Below are 14,293 nucleotides of genomic sequence, written 5' to 3'. Positions count from 1 at the left end.
TGCAGATATGGGCCAACAGGCCCATAGGTGTGAATAGGGCCGGTTTCCCAATTTGCGATTCGGTAATAGCATTTGCGATTTTTAAGAAATCTCTATTCCCGATTCGCAAATGTGATATATGGCATTTTGCGAGTCGGAAATAGCGATTTCTTAAAAAATCGCTATTTCCGAATCGCAAAAGGCCTTCATGATTCATCTGGCCCTAGATCAATTATCAAAAGAAAATTTGGTTTGCAAAAAGGGCAGTTTTGCTATCTGCAATAGAGTGGGGTGCACTAAAATATAATCCTGCCACATGTTGTGAAATAGTAGCAACTGCACAATCTTGAAGGGAGGAAAGAGAAAAACTCTAACACTAGCCACTCGGGTTTTAGGATTCAATCTCCCAAAAGTCACCAGCAGGGTCTAGGGCAAATCCAGTTCAAAATGGTTAGCTGGGCTCAGTAGAGAATGGGGCTTCTTGCAACTTATTTGTTCCTGGAACTAAACAGGAAGCTAGCCAACTAATCCTTCAAGTTCACTCTTCGGTCCTGGGTACAACAGGGGAGCAGTTCCCTCCCTTGGGGTTTCTCTCCACAGGTTCAACGGCAGGTCTAGTACTCCTTCTGTCTTCCACATGTCCAGAGGTGTTCTGGAGAGGGTACTGAGGGTGCCACATTTATGTCCTGTGCCAGCTTGTGGGCGGGGAGTATCCTGGCTATTCCCTAATCAACTGGGTTAAAGTTCCCGGTAGGCAGTGGGGTTCCCATCCCACTTTTCAACATTTCATCTATGTTTTACTGTAAACACTCTCGCAGTGCCTTTCTCTATCTAAAACCAATATGGCAGAATATGTCTTCTTTTATGCAGAGCTCTGGGCACACCCCAGAGGTGTGTCCTAGGAAAATGAGAAGCTTCTCCTGAAACCAGTTTTGAAACAGGTTTCCCTCCTGGGATTGGTGCCACTCTGGCTAAGTGGACAATGGTAGGGGCAAGGTGAGGTGTGACTTACATCTGCCATTTATACGTTTTGAACATTTGTTTTAAAAAAGGTTTTGTTTTAGTATACCCTGTCTCTGGTACAAAGTTAATTCTATTATTTTTTCATTGCAGACGGCAATGCTTCAGCCCTGGGTTCTCCTCCTATTGGTGCAGCCTTTAATTTTCTTTTGGCAGTTTCATCTTTGGACCTGAGCCCTAGATAATAACAATGTCTCAGCCACACTCCTGTTGGTGCCCCACCCATGGCATTAAGTCTACAAATTGTTTGCATTTGCCTTCTCAACTGTAAGTGATGCCTTTGCAAAAACCTTAGCATTATCAGTCACACATTCTTCCCCCAAAATGTTAAGTTCTTGGTATCTACATTTTAACTTTCATTCTCAACTAGTATTCTCCTGTGGTTCCTGGGTTGATATTCTGTTTTCCTCCAAGACTAAACAGAAGAAGAAACAGAAAGGTGTGCTTCTCTCATAGGCTCTGAAGGAATGCTTCTGAGACATTTTCTGGGTCTGTGATGTCATTACCTACTGTGGCAGCAACGTTTGCAATCTGTGACTTAACGATCAGCAATTTGCGAGGCATACTGAATAGCAAATTGGAAATCCATATTAAGCTTCAGCAAACATTTAAAAATAAAATCACTATTTGCTAATGTACACACTATTTGTATTGTATGTACAATACTCTTTTGAGATTCATAAATTGTGATTCTTTAATAATTGCTATTTCCCAATGCAAAGTCACAGTTTTGTACATCATGCCCAAGTGTCCTATCAGGCAAAAGGCACCTGTCCCAATAAAGGACTTGTGCGGCAAAAAGAAGTACTTGAATAAAACTAATTGAATAAAACTCACTGTTCAACTGCTAAGTATTGAAAGCTTCTAAATGCAGACATGGTCAAATCTCCACAGTTTCTTATTGATTTTTGCATCAAAGTTTTGAATTCTGTCTTTTACAACTCAATTCTCCATTCATTTTTTGATCCACCCATCCTTCTGCCTGTTCATCCTTCCTCGTCCTCATACTTCCATCTTTCTCTCTACACATCCATCCTGCATTTTTCCAGCCATGCTTTCTTTACTCTCTCCACCATCCTACCTCATGCTGTCCTCCTCTCCACCTATCTGTCCATTTCTCCATCTTTTCTTCCATGCATCCATCCTTCTCTACATTCTTCCTTTTCAACAGTCATCCTTCTCTCCATTCACCAACCCTTTCAACCCTACATTTATCCATCCATCTTTCCCTCTATCAATTCATCCATTTGTCTATCTCTACAACTAATCTTCCTGTCTCCTTATATGCACTCCATCATTCTCCTCGCACATCTCTAGCCACCCACTCATCTAGCTCCCTATTATCCCTTGCATTATTCCTTCTCTACAGCCTCACTTCCTTTTCTACATCTGTCCTCTGCATCCAACCATCCATCTCTCCTTCACTCCATCTATCCATCTCTTGCTCCCTTTTCCCTTATCCATCTCTACATACACCCATCCTTCATCTCACCCTTCCATCTCCACACACCCATCTTTTTCTCTTTCCATTGCTGTCTCTTTCCCTCCTTACATCCCTCCCTCACTTCCTTCTCTTCTTTTATACTCTCTTCTTTAATTTGTTTCTGCACCTCGCAGCTATACCATATTATTTCTTGCAGTAGTAGTTACGTTTGAGAGAGGTTTTGTTTCAAAGAGAAGGGAGCAACAGACATTTGAAAAGTTGTTTTATTTTTTAGCTACATAAACTGTCCAGTGGCACTCAACCTCTGCTTAAGCTGCTAAAGTGAGGGGTTATGATGCCACTGTTAAGATCACAGAGTCAGTGATTTTTAAGTCTTGCCTAGACAGTACATGCACTGACTTTTGAGACCTTATATTTTCTCACCGAGAGCTCGGAGGCCTCCAGTTGCTTACTATTCAATGGCTTTTTTGTCACTTTCATTTGCTTGCTTCTTGTCGGCCAGCTGGCATAAGCTTCCTTCCTCTTCTTGTGTTTGTCACTCCGCTGGATTATGGATGCATTAACTGTGTTGTTCCGATGCTCATTGTTTTAGCTTCTACTTTTTTCTTTGTGTTTAAGCACTCTGCCCAAGAGCATCTTTTCAGCGTGTACTTCTCCCTTCTTCGTGTTACTCTCTTCTTCTCTCCCTCTTCACTGATGCTTGATGCCTCCCGTATGCCCTCTCTCCCTTGTCAGTGTTGCTTGCCCACCCAATCACAAATGTGGCGTGCCCCACTAGCCCTCCCTTAACCATGGTGCTTGCCTCCATCCGCTCTCTTTACATTGCTGTCCATGTTGTTGCTTGCCTCCATCTACTTTTCTCCTTCAGTTGCTGTTTATGTTGTACTGCCGCTGCAGTACAGCATGGTTAAAAGATATTGACAAAGCCAGTAGCCCTCTCATAAGCGACAACTATTGGCATTTAGGGCCTCATTTCGACTCTGGCGGTACAAGACCGCCAGGGCCGGGGGCAACGGAAGCACCGCCAACAGGCTGGCGGTGCTTCATTGCCCATTCTGACCGCGGCGTTAAAGCCGCGGTCAGAAAAGGGAATCCGGCGGTTTCCCGCCGGATTTCCCCTGCTTGTGCAGAACCTCAATGGCGGCGCTGCAAGCAGCGCCGCCATGGAGATTTCGACCCCCTTCCCGCCATCCTGTTCCTGGCGGCAGGATGGCGGGAACGGGTGTCGTGGGGCCCCTGGGAGCCCCTGCACTGCCCATGCCATTGGCATGGGCAGTGCAGGGGCCCCCTAACAGGGCCCCAGCATGATTTTCACTGTCTGCTTGCAGACAGTGAAAATCGCGACGGGTGCAATTGCACCCGTCGCACCCCTGCAACACCGCCGGCTCAATTCGGAGCCGGCTTCAATGTTGCAGGGCCTTTCCCGCTGGGCCGGCGGGTGCTCTTTTGGCGGGCGCCGGCCGGCCCAGCGGGAAAGCCAGAATGGCCTCCGCGGTCTTTTGACCGCGGAGCGGCCAAATGGCGGTGACCGCATGGCGGGCGGCGGTCAGAATGACCGCCTTAATGTTTGTTCTAGTAGCAGACTTTGTGATCAACTGGAGAATCTAGAAAAAACACAAGTCTCCTGAACCTGAAAGTGTCAAATTGGTGAATTGACATTTCTCCACTAAATTGAACTACATCCATTGGAATGATGGGCACTCTCTGAAACTTCCTAAAAGCAAAAACACTCACCCATGTATTATATCCTAGCTCTAGTTTGAAAAAGACATGTACACCTCAAGGATCACATAATGATTCAAGTTGGAAAGCTGGGGTTCAGACAAACATTTCCTTGATCCAGAGTTTGCTGCTTAACCATCAGACCACTACTGCTCACCTCAAATGTAATAAACCCTCTGTATTGATGCGTCCTTCCCCGAAATTTCAAGAAATCAAACATTTCGTAGAGACAATGTTGGCATTTCATGAGAGGAAAATTAGCTCAGATCACTGACAGGCAGCAATTTAGACATAGTAGTATTCCACATGATGGATGCAGAAAACACACTGTCAGTTAAATTTTTTAATAAATGGGTTGTTTGAATTTATAAGACAGGTTAGCATCTAGTATTCTGCACTGCTTTCAACAGGGAACATTGAATGTGCTTTATTTTCCCATGCTTCTTACGTTTAAAGTTCCCCAGATAAAATACAAGTAATTCACCTGTCAACAATTATAACTTACTTTATGTTCTCAGTAGTTATTGGTATGCAAACAAGATCCAATAGGGATGTTCCACCTCCCAGTTCCCAAAAATGAGCAATGTCTTTTGGCTGAAAATCAAGAAAGAATAGTGTCAAATGCATTGTTTGTTCATCTACTACAGTCTTTCATTCGAGAGACCTAAGCAATAGCAAATTACATTCCAGCACATTTGTAGATAAAAATCAGAGTAGCAAAAAATCATTATATTTTTCTAGTTCATACTCTAATACAATTCTTCTGTATAGAAAGTGTATGTGTTTTTGCTTAATAGGTATAATCAAATGCAATATACCAAGAGTATCAGTAATCTACTTGAAGCATGGATTTACGGAAAAAAGACACAATTTCAATTCTTAAATACAATTTTAAAAAGCTATGGCAAAGCCTTTGAAATGCACTTGCCAACAACTTCTATTTGAGGTTAGTGACAAAGCCCTTGTGACACGGTGCTGCTGGTTTGGTAATGGTCAGACGGGACAGTGACTTTGAACTTTTGCAGCAAACACAGTAAGGTTGTTAGGGCAAACCATCACATAAAATAACAGTTACCAGGTGAGATCTTCTAAATCAGGGACCAGTTTAATGAAACAAACATTAGGATTTCCTATCCTAAAGAGGTTGCAAAAAGTCCCAAAGAAACTGCTAAACACTGCCCTGAGAGAAATTGATGTAAAGACTACAGAATGGCCAGTATCCGAAGACAGATGAAAGGATGGGGAAAGGGACACAGCAAAATAGGACGCACCCGGAAAACACTTTTTACAGGATCTTGGAACAAATAAGAGTACCAAAACCCAACAGATAGAAGCTAAGCAATGGACAATGCCCACAGTAACAAGTAAGCCCGGAACCATGTTTCCCCGTGGAGGGGGAGTATAGAGTTTTTTTAGACCCACAAGACTTGCAGTATAAATCCTACGTTTTAAATGATGTTGGAAAGAAATCATACCTGACTATAAAACTTGTTCTCTCACTGTGTCCACAGGTTTGCTTGGTTCAAAATACCCTCCTCTGGCAAGTCACTGGACCATATGGCTATAACACTACAGTGATGCTTTACTAAGTTGTAAAGGCCTCATTGAGAGTCTTGCAATATTACTAAAATAGGCACAAATAATATTTACAAATGTTTTCACAATGACACAGGTTTAGAGGGTAACAAAAATTGTGAGCACCTTTATCACCAGTTTTTTTAGAAAATTGAGAAAACTATGTATATGCAAATCACATTGCGGGTATTATTCCCTTTTTCCTATGCTGATCTAGACATCCTTGCATCAGGGGTGTTGATCCTGAGTTTTTGCAATGGACTCTAAATGACCCCCTATATTGACCACCTTCAGAAAGTAGTGTTGCCACAGACTCTACAAAGACAGCTGGCACTAGAACCTATCTCCTAATGCTTGATGTATGGTAAAGCATTTCCGTACACCCATATATGTGAACTTTTATTTTCAGAATCACAATGCCATAACGTAACCTGACCACATTAAGCCTGTGTCGCAAATAAGCATCTAATTTTAATTTAGGTGATTTTTTTTTTTTTAATCTATTCCTAGTAATTGTTGAAAAAAAAAGTTGCAACTGTTTGGGTGCTCTTAAACATACCCAACGATTTTCACATACAATCTGGCAGTTGTGCTGGAATCATTTTCAGAGTGGGGGTGCTGCCATCAATGTTATTGCACCGAAGTCACGTACAAGATATGTCACATAATAAGACACCGGGATCTGACGGGTTGCCCGTTGAATTTTATAGTACTTATACAGTATACACAAACTAGCTCCAAAGCTGTTGAACTTATATAATCAATCACTACAGGTGGGGCACTTTTCTCCAACAACGCGGCAAGCGGTGGTTACATCTTTACTGAAACCAAATAAATCGGCACTGGAGTTGTCCTGATATAGACCTCTGTCTTCTGAATACAGAATACAAAATTTTGAGCAAAATCCTAGCAAAGCGACTTCTTCCACACCTACCGCAAATACTGCATACCAATCAAAACGGTTTTGTACCAAACCGTTACACTTTGCTAAATATACTCCGGTTATTCCATGGCATGCACAGTTTGCGGGAAAAACACCCACATGCAGGCTGCCTCTCCTTAGATATACGTCATGCCCTTGACACGCTGAGCTGGGAGTTCCTGTTATCCACACTTGCCCACTACGGAGTGCAGGCCTCCTACATTGAATGGGTGTGTCTGCTATATTCGCTACCTACAGCAAGGGCAAAAACAGGGACATGCATCTCAGAACCGTATAGCATCTCCAGAGGCACGCGTCAGGGCTGCCCCTTATCGCCCTTATTATTTGTAATGGCAATTGAAGCTCTAGAACAATTACTAAGCCAGAGCGCACCGGATTGGGGCATCCCGGTTAGAGGCGAGGTACAGGCTACTTCTAACTATGCAGATGACATGATAGTATATGTCATGATTTGTCCAAAATAGCGGGCGAACTGAGTACATATGGCAGACTCTCAGGACTGAAAATAAATGCTGCAAAATCATGCCCTTTTGCGTTTCAGGAACTTTTATAGTGGCAGACTGTAGCATTGGGAGACGGCCGGATCCCGTGGAAGCCCAGATGAACAAGTTACTTACCTTCGGTAACGCCTTTTCTGGTGGATACACTAGCTACCTGTGGATTCCTCACCTAAAGAATTTTCCCCATGGGCCAGCCCTCGACAAAAAAATTTCTTCTAGCTCTGCACGATGCCGTATGACATCATCCAGGCAATACGAAGCCCTCATCGACGTGCAGACATCAGTTATCACCATTTTTTACGTGCCTTTGAGGCAAACAGGTGAACACTGACATCACAGAAGTGATATAAGTACATCAATTAAACTTATATACCAACTTTTATTCCAATAATATGAAACAAAACTAATGGAAACAACAACACAAATTATGCACATAAATATATATACATATCCACACATGTTTCCTTTGAAATATACACATATATAAAGTGTAAGGAAATGCCTCCTTGGCATGGTTACCCCCTGACTTTTTGCCTTTGCTGATGCCAAGTTATGATTTGAAAGTGTGCTGAGGCCTGCTAACCAGGCCCCAGCACCAGTGTTCTTTCCCTAACACTGTACCTTTGTTTCCACAATTGGCACACCCTGGCATCCAGATAAGTCCCTTGTAACTGGTACCCCTAGTACCAAGGGCCCTGATGCCAGGGAAGGTCTCTAAGGGCTGCAGCATGTCTTATGCCACCCTGGGGACCCCTCACTCAGCGCAGACTCACTGCTTGCCAGCTTGTGTGTGCTGGTGGGAAGAAAATGACTAAGTCGACATGGCACTCCCCTCCTGCCTATGGCATAGATAAGTCACCCCTCTAGCAGGCCTTACAGCCCTAAGGCAGGGTGCACTATACCATAGGTGAGGGTATAGGTGCATGAGCACTATGCCCCTACAGTGTCTAAGCAAAACCTTAGACATTGTAAGTGCAGGGTAGCCATAAGAGTATATGGTCTGGGAGTCTGTCATACACGAACTCCACAGCACCATAATGGCTACACTGAAAACTGGGTAGTTTGGTGTCAAACTTCTCAGCACAATAAATGCACACTGATACCAGTGTACATTTTATTGTGAAATACACCCCAGAGGGCATCTTAGAGATGCCCCCTGAAAACATACCCGACTTCCAGTGTGGGCTGACTAGTTTTACCAGCCTGCCACACACCAGACATGTTGCTGGCCACATGGGGAGAGTGCCTTTGTCACTCTGTGGCTAGTAACAAAGCCTGTACTTGGTGGAGGTGCTTCTCACCTCCCCCCTGCAGGAACTGTAACACCTGGCGGTGAGCCTCAAAGGCTCACCCCCTTTGTTACAGCACCCCAGGACACTCCAGCTAGTGGAGATGCCCGCCCCCTCCGGCCACGGCCCCACTTTTGGCGGCAAGGCCGCAGGAGATAATGAGAAAAACAAGGAGGAGTCACTGGCCAGTCAGGACAGCCCCTAAGCTGTCCTGAGCTGAGGTGACTCTGACTTTTAGAAATCCTCCATTTTGCAGATGGAGGATTCCCCCAATAGGATTAGGGATGTGCCACCCTCCCCTCAGGGAGGAGGCACAAAGAGGGTGTAGCCACCATCAGGGCTTGTGGCCATTGGCTACTAACCCCCCAGACCTAAACACCCCCCTAAATTGAGTATTTAGAGGCCCCCAGAACCAAGCAAGATAGATTCCTGCAACCTGAAGACGAAGAAGGACTGCTGACCTGAAAGCCCTGCAGAGAAGACAGAGACACCAACTGCTTTGGCCCCAGCCCTACCGGCATGTCTCCCCACTTCAAGAAAAACTGCAACAGTGACGCGTTCCACAGGGTCCAGCGACCTCTGAAGCCTCAGAGGACTACCCTGCATCTAAAAGGACCAAGAACTCCTGAGGACAGCGGCTCTGCTCCAAAGAAGAAAACTTTGCAACAAAGAAACAACTTTAAAAGGACTCCATGTTTCCCGCCGGAAGTGTGAGACTTTGCACTCTGCACCCGAAGCCCCCGGCTCGACCTGCGGACAAACAACACTACAGGGAGGACTCCCCGGCGACTGCGACCCTGTGAGTAGCCAGAGTTGACCCCCCTGGAGCCCCCCCCCCCAGCGACGCCTGCAGAGGGAATCCAGAGGCTCCCCCTGACCGCAACTGCCTGCTTCTAAGAACCCGACGCCTGGTAAAGACACTGCACCCGCAGCCCCCAGGACCTGAAGGATCCGACCTCCAGTGCAGAAGCGACCTCCAGGTGGCCCTCTCCCTTGCCCAGGTGGTGGCTACCCCAAGAAGCCCCCCCCTTGCCTGCCTGTTTCGCTGAAGAGACCCCTGGATCTCCCATTGAAACCTATTGCAAACCCGACGCCTGTTTGCACTCTGCACCCGGCCGCCCCCGTGCTGCTGAGGGTGTACTTTTTCTGCTAACTTGTGTCCCCCCCCCGGTGCCCTACAAAACCCCCCTGATCTGCCCCCCGAAGATGCGGGTACCTACCTGCTGGCAGACTGGAAACGGGGCACCCCCTTCTCCATTGAAGCCTATGTATTTTGGGCACCACTTTGACCTCTGCACCTGACCGGCCCTGAGCTGCTGGTGTGGTAACTTTGGGGTTGCCCTGAACCCCAAACGGTGGGCTACCTTGGACCCAACTTTGAACCCTGTAGGTGGTTTACTTACCTGCAAAACTAACAAACACTTACCTCCCCCAGGAACTGTAGAAATGTGCACTGTCTAGTTTTAAAATAGCTGATTGTCATTTGTGTGAAAACTGTACATGCTATTTTGCTGATTTAAAGTTCCTAAGTTACCTAAGTGAAATAACTTTCATTTAAAGTATTGTGTGTAAATCGTGAACCTGTGGTTCTTAAAATAAACTAAGAAAATATATTTTTCTATACAAAAACCTATTGGCCTGGAATTGTCTTTGAATGTGTGTTCCTCATTTATTGCCTGTGTGTGTACAACAAATGCTTAACACTACCCTCTGATAAGCCTACTGCTCGACCACACTACCACAAAATAGAGCATTAGAATTTTCTCTTTTTGCCACTATCTTACCTCTAAGGGGAACCCTTGGACTCTGTGCATGCTATTTCTTACTTTGAAATAGTACATACAGAGCCAACTTCCTACATTGGTGGATCAGCGGTGGGGTAGAAGATTTGCATTTGTTGGACTACTCAGCCAATACCTGATCACACAACTAAATTCCAAAAATTGTCATTAGAAACAGATTTTTGAAATTTGAGCTATTTTTCTAAATTTTTTAAAAGTCCTGCTAGGGCCTTGTGTTAGTCCCTGTTAGCATTTCTTTTAGAGTTTAAAAGTTTTGTAAAGTTTGAATTAAGTTCTAGAGATAGTTTTAGACTCTTAAAAAATATTCCAACTTTTAGAAACATAGGGGGTCATTCCTACCCCGGCGGGCGCCGCCCGCCAGGCGGTGACCGCCAAAAGACCGTACCGCGGTCAAATGACCGCGGCGGTCACTTCGACTTTCCCGCTGGGCTGGCGGGCGACCGCCAAAAGGCCGCCCGCCCGCCCACCCAGCGGGAAAGCCCCAGCAACGATGAAGCCGGCTCCGAATGGAGCCGGCGGAGTTGCTGGTGTGCGACGGGTGCAGTTGCACCCGTCGCGATTTTCAGTGTCTGCTTTGCAGACACTGAAAATCTTAATGGGGCCCTGTTAGGGGGCCCCTGCAGAGCCCATGTCAGTGGCATAGGCACTGCAGGGGCCCCCAGGGGCCCCACGACACCCGTTCCCGCCATCAACAGGATGGCGGGAAGGGGGTCGGAATCCCCATGGCGGCGCTGCTTGCAGCGCCGCTGTGGAGGATTCCCTGGGGCAGGGGAAAACCGGCAGGAAACCGCCGGTTTCCCTTTTCTGACCGCGGCTTTACCGCCGCGGTCAGAATTGCCCCTGAAGCACCGCCAGCCTGTTGGCGGTGCTTCCTCCGTCCCCTGACCGCCATGACCGCCAGGGTAGGAATGACCCCCATAATGTCTACTACAGAGGAGATTGTGATGGAACTCAACCTCACCCCTTACCTGCATCTTAGGATGTCAGAGTTAAGGTCTCTCTGCAAAACCAAAAATATTAAAACTGGTTCAAACCCTACCAAAGCACAGCTCCAGGAGCTTTTGGCAGAGTTTGCTAAAAACAACCCCTCTGATGATGGCCTCACAGAGGGGGACACAAATGAGTTGGAGGAACTCCCACCTCCAGCCCTAAATAGGGAGACCAGGGTTTCTCCAACCCTGACTTCAAATGTGATAGTCAGAGATGCTGCTTCTCTCACAGGAGAGTCCAGCAACTCTGGAAGCATTGAGGACAGCCTCAATGAAGATGACCTCCTGCTAGCCAGGTTGGCCAAAAGATTGGCTTTGGAAAGACAGATCCTAGCCATAGAAAGGGAAAGACAAGAGATGGGCTTAGGTCCCATCGATGGTGGCAGCAACATAAATAGGGTCAGAGATTCTCCTGACATGCTGAAAATCCCTAAAGGGATTGTAATTAAATATGAAGATGGTGATGACATCACCAAATGGTTCACAGCTTTTGAGAGGGCTTATGCAACCAGAAAAGTAAACAAATCTCACTGGGGTGCTCTCCTTTTGGAAATGTTCACTAGAAAGTGTAGGGATAGACTCCTCACACTCTCTGGAAAAGATGCAGAATCCTATGACCTCATGAAGGCTACCCTGATTGAGGGCTTTGGATTCTCAACTGAGGAGTACAGGATTAGGTTCAGGGGGGCTCAAACATCCTCGAGCCAGACCTGGGTTGATTTTGTTGACTTCTCAGTCAAAACACTGGATAGTTGGATTCATGGCAGTGGTGTAAATGATTATGATAGGCTGTACAATTTATTTGTGAAAGAACACCTGTTAAGTAATGGTTTCAATGATAAACTGCATCAGCATCTGGTAGACCTAGGACCAATTTCTCCCCAAGAATTGGGAAAGAAGGCGGACCATTGGGTCAAGACTAGGGTGACCAAGACTTCCACAGGGGGTGACCAAAAGAAAGGGGTCACAAAGACTCCCTAGGGGAAGAGTATTGAGACATCCAAGGGAAAAAGTAAAGAGTCTTCTACAGGGCCCCAAAAACCTGCTCAGGAGGGAGGGTCCAAAGCCTCTTCACAATCCAATTTTGGGTACAAGGGTAAACACTTTTATCCCAAAAAGGCCTGGTGTCGTATCTGTAATCAGCAGGGACACCAAACTGGAGACAAGGCCTGTCCCAAGAAAGGTTCCACTTCAAACTTTACTCCAGCTAACACTGGCATAGCCAGTCTCCAGATGGGATCAACAGTGTGCCCAGAGCAAATCAGGATTCACACTGAAGCTACATTTGTCTCTGAGGGTGGGGTGGACTTAGCCACACTGGCTGCCTGGCTCCCTAATATGCAAAAATACAGGCAGCAACTCTTAATTAATGGGACACGTGTAGAAGGCCTGAGGGATACAGGTGCCAGTGTCACCATGGGGACAGAGAAGCTGGTTTCCCCTGGTCAATACCTGGCTGGACAAACTTATCCAGTCACCAACGCTGACAATCAGACTAAAGTACATCCCATGGCTATGGTAACTTTAGAGTGGGGAGGGGTCAATGGCCTGACACAGGTGGTGGTCTCCTCAAATATCCCTGGAGACTGTTTGCTTGGAAATGACCTGGAGTCCTCAGCATGGGCTGAGGTAGAACTCAAAACCCATGCAGCCATGCTGGGTATCCCTGAACTGGTGTGTGTCCAGACAAGGGCACAGTGCAAGGCTCAGGGTGAAAATGTGGTGTTGGAGCCTGGAAAAAGGGCCCAACCCTCCAAGAGAAAAGGAAAGAAGACTGGGGAACCAGCTTCAACACAACAAGAGAAAGAGAACCTCTCTTCCCAGGAAGAAGTTCTGCCCTCTGAGGGAACTGAGCCCATGGAGTTAGAACCTTATCAGGTTGAACTCTTAGGCCCAGGGGGACCCACAAGGGAACAGTTGTGTAAGGGGCAAGAAACCTGTCCCTCTCTTGAAGGCCTTAGGCAGCAAGCTGCTGAAGAGACCAAAGGAAAGATCATTGGAACACATAGAGTCTATTGGGAAGATGGACTCCTCTACACGTAGGCAAGAGATCCCAAACCTGGTGCCACTAGGAGAGTGGTAGTGCCTCAGGAGTTTAGGGAGTTAATTCTAACCTTAGCTTATGATATTCCACTTGCTGGGCATTTGGGACAAACCAAGACTTGGGAAAGGTTAGTTAACCATTTCTATTGGCCCAACATGTCCCAGAAAGTAAAAGACTTTTGTGTCTCCTGTGCCACCTGACAAGCCAGTGGTAAGACAGGTGGACACCCAAAGGCCCCCCTTATTTCACTTCCAGTGGTGGGGGTCCCCTTTGAAAGAGTGGGTGTGGACATAGTAGGTCCACTTGAACCTCCCACAGCCTCAGGGAACCAGTATATCCTAGTGGTAGTGGATCATGCCACTAGGTACGCTGAAGCAATTCCCCTTAGGTCCACTACTGCCCCTGCAGTAGTTAAAGCACTCATTGGTATCTTTATCAGAGTGGGATTTCCTAAGGAGGTGGTGTCTGACAGGGGTACCAACTTCATGTCAGCATACCTGAAGCATATGTGGAATGAGTGTGGGGTGACTTACAAATTCATCACACCATACCATCCACAAACCAATGGCCTTGTAGAAAGATTTAACAAGACATTGAAAGGCATGATCATGGGGCTCCCTGAAAAGCACAAAAGGAGATGGGATGTCCTCTTGCCATGTCTGCTTTTCACCTACAGAGAGGTGCCTCAGAAGGGAGTAGGGTTTTCCCCCTTTGGCCATCCTGTAAGGGGACCACTAGCTCTTGTAAAAGAAGGCTGGGAGAGACCTCTCAATGAGCCTAAACAAGCTATAGTGGACTATGTACTAGGCCTACGTTCCAGGATGGCAGAGTACATGGAAAAGGCAAGCAAAAACCTTGAGGCCAGCCAACAACTCCAGAAGATCTGGTATGACCAAAAGGCTGCTATGGTTGAATTTCAGCCAGGGCAGAAAGTCTGGGTTCTGGAGCCTGTGGCTCCCAGGGCACTTCAGGATAGATGGAGTGGC

At 46.4% G+C, this 14,293-nt stretch overlaps 1 protein-coding gene across 2 annotated transcripts in view; it reads right to left on the bottom strand.

Moving 5' to 3' along the window:
• DYNC2LI1 (dynein cytoplasmic 2 light intermediate chain 1) overlaps positions 1–14,293 on the bottom strand; it is a 271,075-nt gene that overhangs the window by 155,865 nt on the left and 100,917 nt on the right. For both annotated transcript variants that reach the window (XM_069233995.1, XM_069233996.1), the window contains exon 5: positions 4,671–4,759. In XM_069233995.1, the coding sequence (XP_069090096.1) occupies positions 4,671–4,759 (89 nt within the window). The remainder of the gene's footprint in view (positions 1–4,670; positions 4,760–14,293) is intronic.

The sequence above is a fragment of the Pleurodeles waltl genome, chromosome 5, assembly GCF_031143425.1.
Source record: "Pleurodeles waltl isolate 20211129_DDA chromosome 5, aPleWal1.hap1.20221129, whole genome shotgun sequence".
Classification (NCBI taxonomy): domain Eukaryota; kingdom Metazoa; phylum Chordata; class Amphibia; order Caudata; family Salamandridae; genus Pleurodeles; species Pleurodeles waltl.
This window is presented reverse-complemented; position numbering and strand designations above follow the sequence as displayed.